At 44.6% G+C, this 20,430-nt stretch overlaps 1 protein-coding gene across 4 annotated transcripts in view; it reads left to right on the forward strand.

Moving 5' to 3' along the window:
* rmdn1 (regulator of microtubule dynamics 1) overlaps positions 1–20,430 on the forward strand; it is a 45,832-nt gene that overhangs the window by 16,329 nt on the left and 9,073 nt on the right. For 2 of the 4 annotated variants that reach the window (XM_038809123.1, XM_038809124.1), the window contains exons 4-7: positions 2,398–2,557; positions 2,633–2,722; positions 9,762–9,817; positions 13,134–13,221. In XM_038809123.1, the coding sequence (XP_038665051.1) occupies positions 2,398–2,557; positions 2,633–2,722; positions 9,762–9,817; positions 13,134–13,221 (394 nt within the window). The remainder of the gene's footprint in view (positions 1–2,397; positions 2,558–2,632; positions 2,723–9,761; positions 9,818–13,133; positions 13,222–20,430) is intronic. The other 2 variants (XM_038809125.1, XM_038809126.1) reach the window with 1 other exon arrangement.

Here is a 20,430-nt window from a genome sequence, read left to right on the forward strand (position 1 = left end):
CAGGTGTTGTCAGACATGCTGAGATTATCCAGCATTTTCTGTTTTTGTTTTCTTCCAGACACATCTTTAGCTTCTTTACTCATCCCTTTTGCCTTGTAACATCGACACTCTTGTCATTTTATGGCTCCTGTCCTCCGTTCTATCACGTTCTTTTTCCTGCTTACCTTTGACTAACTTTTACTTGCTTAAAACTTATTACATCTTCAACTTTTCCCAGATCTGAAGAAAGACCATTAACCTGAAACATGAAACAGCATATTTCTGCTTTTATGTCAAAATGCTTACTCACTGACAAGATTTCAGAAGAGGGTGAGATCACTCCATGTTTCTGTAGGGACCTGTGTATGTTGAACTAAAAATAGTCCGTGTTAACGGTGTGTTTATTTTGGCTTTCATATGCTACTAGAGGTATACAATTATTTAAATAGTGAAATATTTATTCTGCAGCTACAAAAGTAAACAATTTGAACCAACAGTCTTTGCAAATACCATTTTTTTGTAATGCCTTCATAGCTCACTGTTTGACCAGTGGATGCAGTTGTATCTCCTGTCTGTTGCACTGAACTATGGACATCATTTGAATGTTTTTTCCCCAATATTAAACTGTACATTACATTTCCAAGGATGATTCAATTGGTGTACTATACAGTTGCATATACAAACTTTCATTTATTAATGTGAAAGATAAATACGATTTTGCAATAGATGCTTTAAATTATATAACAGAAGAATGCTCAAACAGTTTATTGAATAAGCCACTATTGACATTGTAATAGATATGGTTAAGGGAAGCTTTAGCTCACTTGTCTAGGCAGCTGGTTCGTGATGCAGAGCAAGGCCAGCAGCGCAGGTTCAATTCCCGTACTGGCTGAGGTTATTGATAAAGGCCCCACCTTCTCAAACTTGCCCCTCGTCTGAGGTGCGGTGATCCTCGGATTAAATCACCACCAGTCAGCTCTCCCCCTCAAAGGGGAAAGCAGCCTATGATCATCTGGCCTATGGTGACTTTAACTTAAGAAAAAGATATGGTGCTTTTTTTCCCTCCTTTGTTTAAGATACTTGCTTCCAACAAAAGCAATTGTTTATGTAGATAACTTTGAAAAACAGTGAAGATTTGCTGAAGCTATCTCATGACTGATTCATGACTGCTTTTTATTAACTTTAGTTATAGATTTATTGTCACATGCACCGAGGTACAGTGAAAAGTATTGTTCTGTGTACAGTCCAGGCAGATCGTTCCATATATGAAAGCACAGGCATACGATTAATACACGATGTAGATATGTAGAGATGGACATTGGGTAAAGCATATGGAGTGTAGAGCTACAACAGTAGAGAAGATACGTAGAGAGATCAGTTCAGTCCATAAGAGGGTAATTCGGGAGTCTGGTAACAGCGAAGTAGAAGCTGTTTTTGAATCTGTTAATGCGTGTTCTCAGAATTTTGTATCTTCTGCCCGATGGAAGAAGTTGGAAGAAAGAATAACCTGGGTGGGAAGGGTCTTTGATTATGATGCCCGCTATCCAAGGCAGCAGGATGTGTAGACAGAGTCAGTAGAGAGGAGGTGGGTTTGTGTGATGGACTGGGCTGTGTTTACGACTCTCTGTAGTTTCATACAGACTTGGGCCGAGCAGTTGCCATACCAAGCTGTGATGCAGCCAGATAGGATGCTTTCTATGGTGCATCTGTAAAAATTAGTAAGAATCATGTGGACATGTCGAATTCCTTTAGTTTCCTGAGGAAGTATAGACGCTATTGTGTTTTCTTGGTCCATGTGTCGACGTGGGTGGACCAGGACAGATTGTTGGTGATGTGCACACCCAAGAATTTGAAGCTGTCAACCATCTCACCTTGGCAGCATTGATACAGACTGGGGTGTGTAAGACTCCTCACTTCCAGAAGTCGATGACCAGCTCTTTAGTTTTGCTGACATTGAGGGAGAGATTGTTGTCGTTACACCACTCCACTAGGTTCTCTATCTCCCTCCTGTATTCTGACTCATCGTCATTTGAGATCCGACCCACTATGGGTCTTAAAGAACTTAAAGAAAAAACATGTATCAAAACAGTTCAGTGCACTGAAGTGCTTTCATGGAGGGATAGATTTTGACTTTCTGCTACAAGTTCTTGATCATGGCTCAAACCATGGTAGAGATTTGGATGCCAGGCAGTGACTAAATGTTTTGTCAGAGAAATTGTGTACAAATTGCAGACCAACTCAAACTAAGCACAATTAGCCTATTAAAATGTAACAGTGGTCTCAGAATAATGAATTTGATTTCCCACATAGACCATGGTCCTTGACCTAAAGGTGTAGGGGAAAAAAAAGTAGGAAGAAGGAAGTTTGTTTGCAAAACTGAAGTTTAAAACAGACAAGTTGCATTTGTGTTTTATCTAGTATGAATGGTGAGATTCTGTGGCGCCTAGCCCGTGCATCACGTGATTTGGCTCAACTGGAAAACACCCCCGTGGAACAGAAGAAGCAACTGACATATGAAGCTTTGGAATTTGCTGAAAAGGCACTGGAGAAAAATGAATTCAGCTTTGCAGCTCATAAGGTAATGCATTTTATTTTGTCATTTTTCTTTAAATTTTCTGCCAGTTTGTGACCTAATTTTTTTAAATCTGTATAGTGGTATGCTATATGCATCAGTGATGTTGGAGACTACGAGGGCACCAAGGCTAAGATTGCAAATGCCTATGTCATTAAAGAACATTTTCAGGTAAAGTAGCAGCCAAAGAATATGACAATTTCCACTTGTGCAATATCACCACATTTATTTTCATGTGTTATTTGTGAAAGGTCACGCTGCTTCTATTAAAGGTAAGATTGAGAAACCCAATTTAGATAAATTGGGGTTGGAATTAAGAATAAGTGCAGGGAAAAGGCAAAGTAGTTAAAAATATTAAGTTGAAGATGTACCTTCGGGCAGATGGGAGAAAGGTCAAAAAGGATAATAAAGTACAGTTGGGGGGGGGGGGGAATAGATAGGAAGAAGTTATTGAATAATGTGAATGGGTCAGAATTGCAATTTGTATTTACAAATACCCAAAACTTGAGAAATGGGGAAATTAGAGGCACTAAATGAAGGGAGATTGTGCATTGTTGACAGGAACATGACTACAGTTGAGATAGGTCTGGGAGCTGAATATTTCTAGATGCAAAATATTTAGAAAAGATGGTTGGGGTGAGCTTGTTAGTTATAATAATAATAGCTTATTGTCACAAGTAGGCTTCAATGAAGTTACTGTGAAAAGCCCCTCGGCGCCACATTCCGGCGCCTGTTCGGGGAGGCCGGTACAGAAATTGAACCCACGCTGCTGGCCTTGTTCTGCATTACAAGCCAGCTGTTTAGCCCACTGTGCCAAACCAGCCCCTTATGGACTGTGACATAGGTTTAAAAAGGAAAGATTTTGTCAGTGGCACTTGTATGTGAGTTGAGTTACAGAATGATAGATGCAGATCAGTCTTCCATGGACTTTGCACTCCAGAAATAAGTGTAATTTTCAGGTGAATTGGCGTTGAAGACTGAGCAATCATTAGGCCTTGCTGTTTCCTTTATTAGTATATTGTGTGGAGCTTGTGGTGCAACAGTTGCACATAATCATAACAATAATCTTTATTATTGTCACAGGTAGGCTTACATTAACACTGCAATGAAGTTACTGTGAAAACCCTCTCGGCGCCACATTCCGGCGCCTGTTCGGGTACACGGAGAATTCAGAATGTCCAATTCACCTAACAAGCACGTCTTTCGGGACGTGTGGGAGGAAACCGAGACACCCAGACTAAACCCATGCAGATACAGGGAGAATATGCAGACAGTGACCCAAGTGGGAATCAAACCTGGTGCTGTGAAGCAACAGTGCTAACCACAGCATCTTGTGGAATTTAGATTACATTAATTTAAAATATCTGCAATTGAAAACTAGTCTAGTCTCTGTAATGGTGACTAGTCATAGGCGATGCATTTGAAATCTATTGGGCTTTCCCTACTGACTACGCTTCTCATAATTCCTGATTTTAATCACGTGCATACAGAATTAATTATTGGTTAAATGGAGTGAAAAGCTACCCCTAAAGGAGGATGAAGACCTAGCCCTTGAATATGAAGCAGGACAAGTAAGAAACTTGAAGGGAAGAACATGTGATCTTGGGCGGGATTCACCGACCCCCCGTCAGGCCGGAGAAACGCTGGGTCGCCGCGCGAATCCCGCTCCGACGCCGGCTGCCGGATTCTCTGGCGCCGGTTTTTCGCCGGGGGCAGGAATCGTGTCGCGCCGGTTGGGGCCCGTTGGCAGTGCGCCCCCCCCCGGCGATCCTCTGCTCCGCGATGGGCTGAGTGGCTGCCCATTTTCAACCAGTCCCACTGACGTAAATCAAACAAGGTCCTTACCGGCGGGACCTGGCTCTGCGGGCGGCCTGCGGAGTCCTCCGGGGCCTGGCGCCCACAATCGGGGCCCACCGATCCGCAGGTGGGCCTGTGTCGTGGGGGTACTCTTTCCCTCTATGCCGGGCGCTGCAACGCTCCGCTGCGGAGAATATCCCCCCTGTGCATTCGCTGGGATCACGGCAGCACAAGCTGGCTCTCCCGCGCATGCGCCGGCCGACGGAGGCCCTTCGGTGCCAGGGTTGGTGTGGCGCCAACCCTGCCGGCGGCGGCCTAGTCCCTTAAGTGCCAAGGATTCCGCACCTTCCGGGCGGCCCGACGCCGGAGTGGTTTACGCCACTCCTCAGCGCCGGTAAGGCCCACCCGCCAGTTAGGGGAAAATCCCAGCCCTTATCTTTATTGGGCTCATCTTAAAAATGGATAAAGAACAATAGTAACCAATATAAATGTGATTAACTCAATCATTTAAATCAGTTGAGCAGGATATAAGGGGGAGCTATCCTAGATTAATTTGTAGTAAAGATAGCTGATTAAGTGATGGGCCGACAATAAGAAATATTTAAATAGTGAAGTGGACATGATCAGTTTGAATATGTTCCAATTAGGAGTGAATGAAATGAAGTCAACGGTTCTATGAATAAATAATGAAGAAAGGGGAAATTGGGAAGTTTTCAGACAGGGTATAAAAAAGACCACTGGTCAATATAAAATGATATAGAAAAGGCTTTAATAAATATAAGTAAATGGTTAATCAATAAATGGGTGTCTTTCAAACAAGAGAAATATCCGTCATAAGTAATTCACTTCAGATCTGATGTGGAGATGCTGGCGTTGGACTGGGGTGAGCACAGTAAGAAGTCTTACAGCACCAGGTTAAAGTCTAACAGGTTTGTTTCGAATCACTAGCTGCTTCCTCCGGTGAATGAAGAGGTGGGTTTCAGAAACACATATATAGACAAAGTCAATGATGCAAGACAATACTTTGAATGCAAGTCTTTGCAGGTAATTAAGTCTTTACAGGTCCAGACGGAGCGACTGGAGAGAGGGATAATCACAGGTTAAAGAGGTGTGAATTGTCTCAAGCCAGGACAGTTGGTTGGATTCCGCAAGCCCAGGCCAGAAAGTAGGGGTGAATGTAATGCGACATGAATCCAAGGTCCCGGTTGAGGCCGTACTCCACATCAGATCTGAAGTAAATTACTTATGACGGATATTTCTTTACTCTTGTTTGAAAGACACCCATTTATTGATTAACCATTTACTTATATTTATTAAAGCCTTTTCTATATCTTTTTATATTGACCAGTTGTCTTTTTTATATCCCGTCTGAAAACTTCCCAATTTCCCCTTCCTTCATTATTTATTCATAGAACCGTTAACTTCATTTCATTCACTCCTAGTTGGAACATATTCAAACTGATCATGTCCACTTCACTATTTAAATATTTCTTATTGTCGGCCATCACATAATCAGCTATTTTTACCACCAATTAATCAAGGATAGCTCCCCCTTATATCCTGCTCAACTGATTTAAATTATTGAGTTAATCACATTTATATTGGTTACTATTGTTCTTTATCCATTTTTAAGATGAGCCCAATAAAGATAAGGGCCGGGCCTTCTCGGTTGCTATCTATCTTGATGGGAGCCTTGTGGAGTCAGGATGATGGTCTGATCTCACATTTAACGATTCTGATTGAATGTTTTGCTGTTGCTGACCAGATTGTCATTTTTGCTTTTTTCAAAAATAGAAATGGCTCTTCAGTGAAATTGTTTATAATCATAGTAAGTTGGACATAGAATGTATTCATCTGCTGTTGAGGAAAAGCTGGTTTGAAGGTTTTTCAACCCTTAAAGACTATAAAGTTTAATTGTTGTGATTAAACACAGCCGAGATCAGCAGCAATACATTTTGATGAATGAAACTGGAAGATACCTGCACATGTTTGACTCTCAGTCAGCCTGAAATGAGTGTATTTCTTTCTCTGTATATTTTTCTTTCTCTATCTATACCTTTGAAATGTCTGAACTGAAAGAATGTTTTTAAATCGATAGATGATCAAACACCAGATAATTATCAAATGCAACTGATCCACGTATATTATCTAGTTCTAGTTATCTGTAGGGGTTACGCCCTCTGTGCGTTTGTTGCAACAGAATTATTTCTTGTTTCGACATAAAGCTGATTTATAATTTTGTTCTAAATAGTACGGGGGCAGGGGGGCAGTTTAGCTCACTTGGCGATGCAGAGCAAGGCTAACAGCACGGGTTCAATTCCCATAAGGCTGAATTAGTCATGACCTTGCCTTCTCAACCTTGCCCCTCGCCTGAGGTGAAGTGATCCTCGAGTTAAATCACCACCACCAGTCAGCTCTCCCCCTCAAAACAGAAAGCAGCCTATGGTCATCTGGGACTATGGCGACTTTACCTTAACTAGCACAAGGTGGAAATCTCTCCCTTCCCTCACCCACCCCACTTGGTCAGAGTTCTAAATTAAGTTTAGTTCTGATCTGCTATATTTACTGGTTGAGAGATTTCAAATGTGGACTGATGGGCTCAGTTGGATCATGAAAATAGTGATTGTGAAGTAATCCATGTTGGAGCTCCATCTGCATCATGTGCCAATTAGATACCATAGAAAGATCAAAAACCCTGCAACTGGATAGTTTGTAAATTGAACTCATTTGACAACAAATTAGCCTCAACCTCAAACAATGAAATACTCTTTATGCAAATAATAATATGTGGCACCTAACCATTTGTTCAGTCTTTACACGGCCAGTAGGAATACTTTATTTACATCTTCAGATATATTATTGAATTCTTCCTGATGTTAAATACGATGGGTGGTCCCGTTCTGAGGCTCAAGTGATGGGTAAGAACGCTGCAGATCAAATGATTGTGCCATGCAGCCGAATGTCTTAAGGATGGGACAAGGGCTCAGAGAACAATCTTTCCTGCATTGGCAGAAAACCCTTCCCTTATTCTGTAACTGGAGAGCTGGTTGGCAGTTACTGAGCTCTGCTTTCCGTCAAATCCCTAAGGAAACTCTTCCTGGCTGAAGTCAAAATCAAATGACATTCGAGGTGAACAGCTTGGCAGAAAACACAAATTGAAAATCTTGGCTGTTCTTGACATAACTATTTTGCAGTAATTTTTAAGAAAATGAGTTTGGGATGTATATGTGCATCAGTCATTGAAGGTGGAAGGATATGTTGAGAGTGCATTGAGTATCCAAAGCTTTATTAATAAGGGGAAAGAGAAATAAAGTTACATATAAAATGCTGGCTCGGGCTCAACTGGAGTATTGCATCCAGTTTTGGACACAATACTGCAGGAAAATTGTGAAGGTTTTAGCCTGAACGTAGAAAGGTTTCATGAAAATGGTTCCAAGCATGAGGAACTTCAGTTACATAGTGACTTTGAGAAGAGTGTAATGAGAGGAGATTTGATAAAGGTATTCAAAATCCTGAGGGATCTGGACAGAGTAGATAGGGAGATTTCCACTGGTGTAACGATCGAGAATGAAAGGGCACAGATTTAAGGTAATTGTTAAAAGGAGAAACCTATTCATGCAGTGAGTGGTTCAGATGGTGGAACCTTTTGCCTGAAAGTGTGCTGGAGGCAGCCAGAAACAGTGAGAAAAAGCATGGGCCCTGGTGATTCTCCTGTTTCCAGGCCCCTTATCAACCTTCTTAACTCCTCACCAATATGACATCTGGCACATTTTGCTCAGAAGTAGGTGGTTGTGTCGCAAGCTCCAGTATGGTGCGTTAAGGGTCTGGGGAGCACCCCTCCAATTTTGCCCAGGAATCTGGTTCTTTCTGTTTGTGAATCTTGCTAACTGCACGTTTGGTGTCGGAAATCCTTACATAACAACGTTGACTACAATGAAAATCTCTTGTGAGATTGTGAAAGGCACTTTATAAGCTAATTGGCAGGCCAAGTGGAATCAAGACCACACTGTCGAAGGGGAGATAGGAAGGAGGGCCATGCCATCGAGGGAGGGGATTAGGAAGGAGGGCCACACCATCGAGGGAGGGGATTAGGAAGGAGGGCCACACCATCGAGGGAGGGGATTAGGAAGGAGGGCCACACCATAGAGGGAGATTAGGAAGGAGGGCCACACCATAGAGGGAGATTAGGAAGGAGGGCCACACCATCGAGGGAGGAGATTATGAAGGAGGGCCACACTACCAAGAGAGGAGATTAGGAAGGAGGGCCACATCATCGAGGGAGGCGATTAGGAACGAGGGCCACACCATCGAGGGAGGCGATTAGGAAAGAGGGCCAGACCATCGAGGGAGATTAGGGAGGAGGGCCACATGGTGGAGGGAGGAAGTTAGGAAGGAGGGCCACACTGTTCAGGGAGGAGGTTAGGGAGGAGGGCCACTCCAACGAGGGAGGGGGTTGGGAGAAGGGCCATGCCATCGAGGATGGGGTTAAGGCGGAAGGCCACTCCAACAAGGGCGTGGGTTAGGGAGGAGGGCTGCGCTGTGGAGAGAGGAGGTTAGGAAGGAGGGCCACTCCATCAAGGGAGGAAGTTAGGAAGAAAGGCACCGCTGTCAAGGTAGGAGGGCCACATTGTTGAGGGCAGAGGTTAGGAAGGAGGGGCGCATCACCGAGGGAGGAGGTTGGAATGGGGCCAACACCATCAAGGGAGGTGGTAGTGAAGTTTGGTCATGAACCACCAATATTTACACTTGTGAAGCAGGAATTCCTTATGCAGGATCCAGCGGTGGAATTAACACAAAGGCAATAGGTGCTTTATCGTAACTTGTTCTGTAGCCAGGTCTGAAGAAATCACCCTCTGCTCCTCAGCACACCAGAAACCAGCCCCTTAAACTGTGGGGAATTTAGCATATTCTTTAGCACAACATCAATCATTGGCCAAGTAACCTCTCACTCAAGGTGGCCTACATGCCAGATTGGCTCCTTTGGACACTGTCACAGCAGATCTGTTGTTGTTCGGGCAGTGAGCCTGAGTTTCCCGAGAGCAAGAGCCCTGGTAGTTTTTGTAACCTCTCCACCAGGCCCTGTGAGCCGGTTCAATAGGGGGCATTCAAGAGCGAATTGGATTATTATCTAAAATGGAAGAATGTGCAGGATTACAGGGTGAAGGCAGGGGAGCGGCATTAGGATTAGAATTGTTAATTTGGAGACCTAGCAGACAAAATGGGTCGAATGGCCTCCTATGCTGTAACAATTATGTGATTCTGAAAAAAAGCATGTTAAGTGCGGCGGCTGTGTAATAAAACAAAGGCCATTTCCTCCCTGCTGTCTTTCTGACATTCAGCCATATAAATGGAGGAATTGTGAAAATGTTGATCGTGGAACAATAATTTGAAATACTTTTCTTTTCTCTTTCAGAAAGCCATTGAACTTAATCCCAAAGATGCAACATCAATTCATTTGATGGGATTATGGTAATAGCATGTGTGGTAAATCTTTAGTTCTGCTTACAAGGAGTTTGTCTATATTATTTTAGTAATGTGTAAACAAGTATGAAAACTCATCAGTGGGACCTGGAGTATCTGACCTTGCTGCTTTTAGCCATCTTGTTCTACCATTCTATTTCAGAACATTGACTAAATTAAATGGTTTAATCTCTTCTTTATTTGTAGTTATCTTCCCTGCACTTTCCAGTTAGAAATTAATTGAGAAGCCTGTTGAACACTAATGTTCAACTCTAACTCAGCACTGCTGTTGAGTGTAATTTGTGGTATGGCTGTGTGGTGTGTTACTTCATAGATAATCCCTGCAGTGCAGAAGGTGGCCATTCGGCCCATCGAGTCTGCACCAACCCCTGAAAGAGCTCCCTACCTTGCCTCACTCCCCCATCCTATCTCTACAACCCCATAACCCCACCTCTTAACCCTTGCACACTAAGAACTAATTTAGCACCTAACCTGCACATCTTTGGACTGGGAGGAAACCAGAGCATCCGGAGGAAACCCACTGATGGATCTGTATATAATATTTATTTATTTATTTTTTATAAATTTAGAGTACCCAATTCATTTTTTCCAATTAAGGGGTAATTTAGCATGGCCAATCCACCTTGCCTGCGCATCTTTGGGTTGTGGGGGCGAAACCCACGCAAACATGGGGAGAATGCGCAAATTCCACATGGTCAGTGACCCAGAGCCGGGATCAAACTTGGGACCTCGGCGCCGTGAGGCAGCAGGGCTAACCCACTGCGCCACCGTGCTGCCCCTTGTTAGAAATCCATCAAAGATGCCAAAAGACAGTACCGGACCAAGCTTGAGTCCCAGGCTAACCACACGGATCCCCGCCGTCTGTGGTAAGGTCTACAAGACATAACAGGCTACAAGATGAAGGTATGTGAAATCTTTGGCTCCAACGCACCCCTCCCTGATGAGCTCAACGCATTCTATGCCCGCTTTGAACAAGAGGACAGCGAGAGCGAGCCCTCCACCCCAGAAGCCGCGGATGAACTTTTGATCCACTACAGTTTGCCTACCGCTGCAACAGGTCCGCAGCAGACGCCATCTCCATGGCCCTGCACCCTACCCTGGAACACTTGGATAACAAAGACACCTATGTCAGACTCCTATTTATCGACTACAGCTCAGCCTTCAACACCGTAATTCGTACGAAACGCATTTCCAAACTCCGTGGCCTTGGTCTCGGCTCCTCCCTCTGCGACTGGATCCTGAACTTTCTAACCCACAGACCACAATCAGTAAAGATAGGCAACAACACCTCCTCCACGATAATCCTCAACACCGGTGCCCCACAAGGCTGTGTCCTCAGCTCCCTACTATATTCCTATACAGCTATGACTGTGGCCAAATTCCCCTCCAACTCGATTTTCAAATTTGCTGATGACACCGCCATAATGGTTCGGATTTCAAACAATGACGAGACAGAGTATAGGAATGAGATAGAGAATCTGGTGAACTGGTGCGACGACAATAATCTCTCCCTCAATGTCAGCAAAACGAAGGAGATTATCATCAACTACAGGAAGCGTAGTGGAGAACATGCCCCTGTGTACATGAATGGAAACTAAGTAGAAAGGGTCGAGAGCTTCAAGTTTTTAGGTTTACAGATCACCAACTGCCTGTCTTGGTCCCCCTATGCCGACATTATAATTAAGAAAGCCCACCCACGACTCTACTTTCTCAAAAGACTGAGGAAATTTGGCACATCAGCTATGGCCCTCACCAACTTCTACAGATGCACCATAGAAAGCATTCTTTCTGGTTGTATCACAGCTTGGTATGGAGCCTGCTCTACCCAAGACCGCAGGAAACTGCAAAAGGTCATGAATGTAGCCCAGTCTATCACGCAAACCAGCCTCCCATCCATTGACTCTATCTATAATTCCCGCTGCCTCAGAAAGGCAGCTAGCGTAATTAAGGACTCCACGCACCCCGGACATACTCTCTTCCACCTCCTTCCGTCAGGAAAAAGATACCAAAGTTTGAGGTCACGCACCAACTGACTCAAGAACAGCTTCTTCCCTACTGCCTTCAGACTTTTGAATGGACCTAGCTCGTATTAAGTTGATCTTTTCTCTATACCTTGCTATAACTGTAACATTATATTCTGCTGTCTCTCTTTCCTTCCCTATGTACGGTATGCATTGTTTGTACAGCATGCAAGAAACAATACTTTTCACTGTATACTAATACATGTGAATATAAATCAAATCAAATCAATATTTATGTGTCGCCGCACTATATATCAATCTTACAGAACTCGAGACTGAGCTTCTTAGGTGAAGTCAAGTATATATTTATGTCAGTTTCAAAGTCTGTTGATCAAGTCAAATTTTATACGAATACAGAATCTAAAAAGTTGTTTGTCCATCGCAAATACAGATGGTTGAGTTGAATTCACGATACAATTCAGTTCGGGGTAATTTCTTCAGATCAAAATGCACGATACAAAAATGAGACAAAAATAAATAGCTGTTTGCAAAGCAACATAGAAATAGGTTTCAAAGGTTAGGTTAAAATGAATTCAGAGAGCGCGCAAAAGTTTTCTCCCTGTCTCTTGAATAAATCATAATCTTTTTTAGGTTCTGTCCCCTTTCTGACTGTGATTGGGTTAAAATAATTATTATTCATCTAATTGACCAAAATGTTTTAAGAGATAATGCATTGGAAAACTGCTCCATGCTTCTATAATATGGTGTGATCGGACCACCTGTTTCCCCACCATATTCTCGAGAGCTGGGATGTTTGCCCAGTAATGATAACAATGAGTCTATTCTGCAGTGTGGATAGTCAGTTTGAATCCTGACTTCCTTCTCAGATCTTTTCCCATGCTCTCGGCATTTTCTGCTGTCCTGGTTTATTATATGATTTTTAATAGTATAGTGTCACTAAATCATTTCTTCCCTTAAACCTTTATTACCTATAATAAAGTAGGTTTCTATCACCCACCCAGACATGGGGTGAATATGCAAACTCCACACAGACAGTGACCCAAGGCCGGAATTGAACCCAGGTCCCTGCCGCTGTGTGTAGTGCTAACCTCTGTGCCACTGTGGTGTTTAGTGCTAACCACTGTGCCACCCTGCCACCCTGACGAGGAGAGTAGTTAAAGTTGCTAATATTCTGACCCTGAGAATGGCGCAGACTGCTGATTCTACATTTATTGGCATAGTGAATGACCAGCAAAATAAAGATTGTTCATAGTCCTTTAATCAGTTGATGCTAAATTTCTAATCGTAACGTGTTTAATTCATTCACATTTATTTCTCTCTAGGTGTTTCACATTTGCAGAATTGCCCTGGGTCCAACAGAAAATAGCTGCTATGTTTTTTGCGACACCACCAAGATCCACTTATGAAGAGGTGATGTAAACCAATAACTCCACTGATTTCTGTAGGTCACTGTGACATTGCCAACATATATTTATTGGTCATCGACAAGTTGTTGCTTTTTGATAACAGATTCTATTTTCTTCTTAATTTGTTTTTTTGTTGGGCCACAAATACAGTTGTGAGCTGTTCCCAGGCTTGACATAATGGAGTGAGAACAATATTAGAGGATGTACAGGTGACCTGGTGATGTCCTGAAGTGATCTTTCTTTATGGAGATTAGGGTTTCAGAAATGGGAAGGGACTGTGAATCGATCTCTCCGCCCATCTCTTTATGATAAGACCATAAGACATAGGAGCAGAATTAAGCCACTCGGCCCATCAAATCTGCTCCGCTATTCAATCATGGCTGATTTTTTATTTCTCATCCCCATTCTCCTGCCTCTCCCCATAACCCCTGATCCCCTTATTAATCAAAAACCTATCTATCTCTGTCTTAAAGATACTCAGTGATTTGACCTTCACAGCCTTCTGCGGCAAAGAGTTCCACAGATTCACCACCCTCTGGCTGAAGAAATTCCTCCTCATCTCTGTTTTAAAGGATCGTCCCTTTAGCCTGAGATAGTGTCCTCTGGTTCTAGTTTTTCCTACAAGTGGAAACATCCTTTCCATATCCATGCTATCCAGGCCACGGATTATTCTGTAAGTTTCAATAAGATCCCTCATCCTTCTAAACTCCAACGAGTACAGATCCAGAGTCCTCAACCGTTCCTCATACGACAAGCTCTTCATTCCAGGGATCATTCTTGTGAACCTCCTCTGGACCCTTTCCAAGGCCAGCAAATCCTTCCTTAGATACGGGGCCCAAAACTGCTCACAATACTCCAAATGGGGTCTGACCAGAGTCGTTATATAGCCACAGAAGTACATCCCTGGTATTGTATTCTAGCCCTCTTGACATGAATGCTAACATTGCATTTGCCTTCTTATCTGCCAACTGAATGTGAACCTTAAGAGAATCTTGAACTAGGACTCCTACGTCCCTTTGTGCTTCGGATTTCATATGCATCTTCCCATTTAGAAAATAGTCTATGCCTCCATTTTTCCATCCAAAGTGCACAACCTCACACTTTTCCACATTGTATTCCATCTGCATTTCTTTGCCCACTCTCCTAGCCTGTCCAAGTCCTTCTGTAGCCCACCTGATTCCTCAATATTACCTGCGGGATTCTCCGACCCTCCCGCCGGGTCGGAGAATCGCCGGGGGGGGCGGCGTAAATCCTGCCCCTGCAGGCTGCCGAATTCTCCGACACCGGGGATTTGGCGGGGGCGGGAATTGCGGCGCGCTGGCTGCTGGCAGCGCCCACCCCTCGGCGAATCTCCGGCCCGCGATGGGCTGAGTGGCCGTCCTTTTTTTTGTTTGCTGGTCCCGCCGGCGTAAATTGGAGTAGGTCCTTACCGGCGGGACCTGGTGGTGCGGGCGGCCTGGGGGATGTGGGGATCTGGCCCAGGGAGGTGCCCCCACAGTGGCCTGGCCTGCGATGGGGGCCCACCGATCCGCGGGCGGGCCTGTGCAGTGGGTGCACTCTATTCCTCCACATCGGCCACTGTTGTCCTCCACCATGACCGTGCGGAGACGAACCCTCCTGTGCATGCGCTGGGATGACGCCAGCACACGCTGGCGCTCCCACCTGGCCCGCGATCTCCCGCCAACTCGCGCTGGCCGGCGGAGGCCTTTTGGCGCCAGTTGGTGTGGCGCCAAGCCTCTTCCCCGCCGGCCAGTGGGGCGCAAACCTCTCTGGGGCGGACCTAGCCCCTGAAGGTGCGGAGGATTCTGCACCTTTGGGGCGGTCCGACGCCGGAGTGGTTCACGCCACTCCTTCCCGCCTGAGTTTCCCACCCCATCGATTACGGCAGAATCCCGCCCCTCATCTTTAATAATGGACTCTAAAATCTTATGAATGACCGAAGTCAGGCTAACCGGCCTATAATTTCCTGTCTTCAGCCTTCCTCCCTTCTTAAACAGGGGTGTTACATTAGCCACTTTCCAGTCCTCTGGGACCCTTCCTGCCTTCAGTGATTCCTGAAAGATCACCACCAATGCCTCACAATCTCCTCCGCTAACTCTTTTAGAACCCTGGCGTGTAGTCCATCCGGTCCAGGTGATTTATCCACCTTCGGACCTTGCAGTTTCCTCAAAACCTCCTCCTTAATAATGGTCACTGCACTCACCTCTGCCCCCGATTCCCTGGAGCTCTGGCATCCCACTGGTGTCTTCCACCGTGAAGACTGATGCAAAGTAACTATTCAGTTCATCTGCCATTTCCTTGTTTCCCATTATTACTTTTCCAGCCACATTTTCCAGTGGTCCAATTTCTATTTTTGCCTCTCTCTTGTATGTTTATATCTTGTATCTTTTATATATTGAAAAAAACTCTATACCTTTATATTACTAGCTAGCTTGCACTCATACTTCTTCTTCTCCTCTCTTATTGCTTTTAAAGACTTCCCAATCCTCTGGCTTCCCACTAATCCTCGCCACTTTGTATGCTTTTTCTTTAGCTTCTATGCTGTCTATGCTTTCACTCATCAACCATGGATGCCTCATCCTCCCCTTAGCATGTTTCCACCTTGAGATGAATTTCTGTTGTGTCTCCTGAATAACCCCCAAAAACTCCTGCCATTGCTGTTCCACTGTCTTCCATGATTGGCTCCTTTTCCAATCAATTCTGGCCAGATCCTCCCTCGTGTCTTTGTAGTTACCTTTATTTAATTGTAATACCGTTACATCTGATTTCAGCTTCTCCCTCTCAAACTGCAGGGTAAATTCTATCATATTGTGGTCACTGCTCTCCAAGAGTCCCTTCACCATAAGTTCCCTAATCAGGTCTGCCTCATTACACATTACCAAATCCAGAATTGCCTGTTCCCTAGTAGGCTCTGTCACAAGCTGCTCCAAAAGACCATCTCTTAGACATTCCGCAAATTCCTTTTCTAGGGATCCACTACCAACCTGATTTTCCCAGTCCACCTGCATATTGAAATCCCCATGATTATTGTAATATTGCCTTTTTTACATGCCTTTCCTATCTCCTGATTTATTTTCTGCCCCATATTCTGACTACTGCTCGGGAGCCTGTGCATAACTCCCATCAGGATATTTTTACCTTTGCGATTCCTCAACTCTATCCACAGACATTCTATGTCTTTTGATCCTATATCACTCCTTGCTATCGATTTAACTTAATTCCTTACTAACAATGTAACCCCACCACCTTTGCCCATCTGCTTGCCCTTTCGATAGGACACATATCCATGGATATTTAGATCCAAGCCGTGATCTCCTTGCAGCCACGTCTCTGTGATGCCCACAACATCATACCAGCCAATTTCAATGTGCCCAACTAGCTCATTTACCTTGTTCCGTATACTGCGTGCATTTAGGTACAACACCCTCAATCCTGCATTGACCACCTCCCTTTTCACACTTGCCACCTTTTTAGCTCTGCCTGAGGGTGATGTTGTTCTTTTATTTTGGTTCTCTATTTCCCCTTCAGTTATTACACCTCATTGTTGTTTCTTGTCATAGCCTCTCTCTTGGCGCATTGGGACCATGGCCGGAATTATCCGATCGTTCACTGGCGGTGGGATTCTCTGGTCCCGCCGGCAGCACACCCCTGTCCGCAGGTTTCCTGGCAGAGTGGGGTGGTTGCAATGGGAAGCCTCGTTGTCAATTGCAGGAACAGAGAATCCCGCCTCCAACAAACTGAGACCTGCCTCCCACCACTGAGAAACATGCTGCTGGGGGACTGGGGAATCCCATCCAAGATTCATATCTACCCATGGAAAAAGCATTCAGACAACATTCCTTTTCAAGAATTGCATAACCCTTCAATCATTTGAATTTAGTTGTCTTCTCTTAATTCCTACCCATCCACTACTGAATAAAAGCTTGATCACAGAGCAGTTCCTTTATCATCTGGCGGCAGCAGCAGCATTATATTGTGGTTCTCCTCGTCGGAAAAGACCTTAAAGCTTTTTCATCTGGTTATCCATCAGCTTACTCCCTTAAGCGTATGCCAACATGTAACTTTCAATCTCTTACAAACGTACAAGTTGAAGATTGTCATCTTCAATCATTGTTTTTTTTGTATTTTAGGTACTTCAAAAATTATTTGTTAATTTTGTTAAAACTTCATTTTCTGCACATTTCCCTACCATTGATTTCCTGAAATTAAATCTGGATTTTACTACCAGGAAACATTGGAATAAGCTGGGGCTTACTTATGTCGGAGAGAGTAGACTGATAGGTGACCGGAGGTCTTTCAAATGATGAGGGGGTTTGATAGGGTAAATGTAGAAAATATGTTTCCACTTATAGGGGAATCCAAAATCAATACCCATAAATATAGGATTCATGATGATATAGCACAGAAGGCGGCTATTTTGTCCGTGTCTCTATTCTGGCTCTTTGTAGAGGAAGTATGCTAGTCCCATTTGCCTGATCCTTCCCAATAGTCCCACAGATTTTCGTTGTCAAGTATTTAGCCTTTTGTAAGTTACTGCTGAACGACTTCCAACACCTTATTTGAATCCAGATCACAACACCTTATTGTAAAAAATATCTATATCTATAACTTATTATAGATATAGAATTTACAGTGCAGAAGGAGGCCATTCGGCCCATCGAGTCTGCACCGGCTCTTGGAAAGAGCATCCTACCCAAGGTCAACACCTCCACCCTATCCCCATAGCCCAGTAACCCCACCCAACACTAAGGACAATTTTGGACACTAAGGGCAATTTATCATGGCCAATCCACCTAACCTGCACATCTTTGGACTGTGGGAGGAAACCGGAGTACCCGGAGGAAACCCACGCACCCACGGGGAGGATGTGCAGACTCCACACACTGTCCCAGCGGGGAATCAAACCTTGGACCCTGGCGCTGTGAAGCCACAGTGCTAGCCACTTGTGCTACCGTGCTGCCCTATCCTACTATATCTATCCCCTCTATGGCCTTGACATCCTTCCTAAAGTTAGATACCCGAAATTGAACACAGTACGCCAGTTGAGGATGGGCCATCGGGTGAGGGCCGGTTTGCTGCAGGCACAGATCCCGTTGTGGCCACCAACTCGTGTAAGAGGGCCATAACTGGATTTGCGCTGGTGAGATTTCCGAGCGCAATGTTCCCGGGCCCTCCCTGATGATGTGATCATCTGGGCGTGAACCTTTATTCAATACATTAGAATGCATTTAAATGTCAAAACGGCTTGACGCCATATCTTTGGACAATGTCAAATGTTCCCCCCCCCCCCCCCCCCCCCCCCCCCCCAAAACCCCACCCGCCAACATGATGCCATGCCGGTGGGATTCACTGCTGGTTTTCAAAACCGGAAACCAGTCGCGAATATCATGCCAGAGCACGAGAAGATGAGTATAGCTCCCAGGTGGTGAGGGATACGGCAGTGCCGGGGCATTTCCAGGGTGGCAGTGCCAAGGGATTGGGCCAAGGGTGGGACTTCTAGGGAACTCCATTGGAGGGGATACCATTATGTGGGGTCAGGGGGCTGATGGTGGAGGGGGGGGGGGCATTTTTGCACCTGCAGTATCCTCTTTATGAGGGCAGTGCATCAGGGAGAGAGTTCCAAAGGCCACGGTGCATGTGTCCTTTGGTTGGGGTGAGCACTGCTATACTCTGAATCCTCTGCTATGGGGCTGCGCTTCTGATGAGTGCACTGAGGAGTGCCAACACCTGTTGGGCTGGTGATTGAGCTTGACCGACTCATCCCCTTATTGACACAGCTGGGGTATGAGGGTTACCAGGGGGCTGTCTAGGTGGGTTTCCCCCATCACCAGTGGTTCTGAGGATTTACAGGACACAGTGAGCATTCATCAGTGTGAACAGCCAGGAGCTTGTAACTAGCACTAGAGGGGTGTGTTTAAATCACATACTGCAGAAATGGCAATTTGAGGAGTCCACCCCAATCCCAAGGGGGGCACTCAAGTCCACGGAGACTTGGCACCAAGTTGTTCCCCGCTACTCTCCTCGGCCCAGACTGCCACCCCTCAGCAAGCCCGACAGGTTTTGAGAGTTTCTTTACCTTCTCGCTCCCCCTCAGCAGCCATGGCATCCAGGCCCCGCTTGTCAATACTTGCACCAATTTGCTCTTGTGTGACTCCTGCCTGAGGGGAGTGGAGCATTGTGAAGGGGTGGAGATACTTGTGTGCAACCCGCTAATGAGATTTAAATCCAGGCAAATGATCGTTTTGCATGGGTCCACCAGCGTGGGGCGCAAACTTCACTAATGCCGCCATTGGGGGCTGGAGAATGGCGTCTGAATGTGTGTCAGTGAAAATAGTGATTTTTGCATTACCCCGCTATTCCTCCCCCAATTGCAATTCTCGCTGCTAGTGTTGGGAGGCAGAGAATTCAGCCCTATATTTAATGTGTGCCCTTTTTCTTTCATTTTTCATCTCTAACTTTTGTCACCCATGGAACTCCAGCATTGGAGGTACTTTGTTTTCCCCCCTTTATATGAATTTGTTTCCTCTGTCACCATCTCCTCTTTGTAAGCCTTTCATTGGTCAGTTTATTGTTTTTGCCAACCAATATTTATCCCACTTCACTTTCAGTTTACTGAAATAAGTCATATTCCAATTAAATTCTTCATGCTTGATTGTTCCTTTCTATATCCATAGTTTCTCTGAACCTGATGATATGATTGCTGATCTCCAAATGCTGCTCCCCAGTGAAACGTGCTTTAGTTGCCCCATTTCAATCTCCGGAACAAGATTTAGCCGTATTTCCTTCCCTTTGAGTTGGAAACACACTGATCAAAAAGGCTCTATTGTACACGTTTCAGGAATTTCTGCCCACCTTTGCCTTTTACACTGTTATTTTCCCAGTCTATATTAGGATGATTGAAGACCTCGTTATTACCACTAACAGTTCTTGCATCTTTTTAGCATTTGCTTGCATTGAACCTATGGTATTTCTGTAGGGTAATGTCAAAAGAGTTGCCATAATCTTCAGGTATAAAGTAGATAGGTGGACTAAAGTGACATTTTGGTGAGCAAGAAATCCTAAAGCATATAGAAAATAATAGAGTTCAGAAAAGGAAAATTAATGTCCTTTAGTACAGATATCTTCATTATTTGAGTTAATTTATGTGCATATCCTGCTTCCATCACCTTCACCCTTTCTAATTTGGAGTTATTCGGTGTTTTTTAGTAAAGTT

The sequence above is a fragment of the Scyliorhinus canicula genome, chromosome 10 (genome assembly GCF_902713615.1).
Source record: "Scyliorhinus canicula chromosome 10, sScyCan1.1, whole genome shotgun sequence".
Lineage (NCBI taxonomy): Eukaryota > Metazoa > Chordata > Chondrichthyes > Carcharhiniformes > Scyliorhinidae > Scyliorhinus > Scyliorhinus canicula.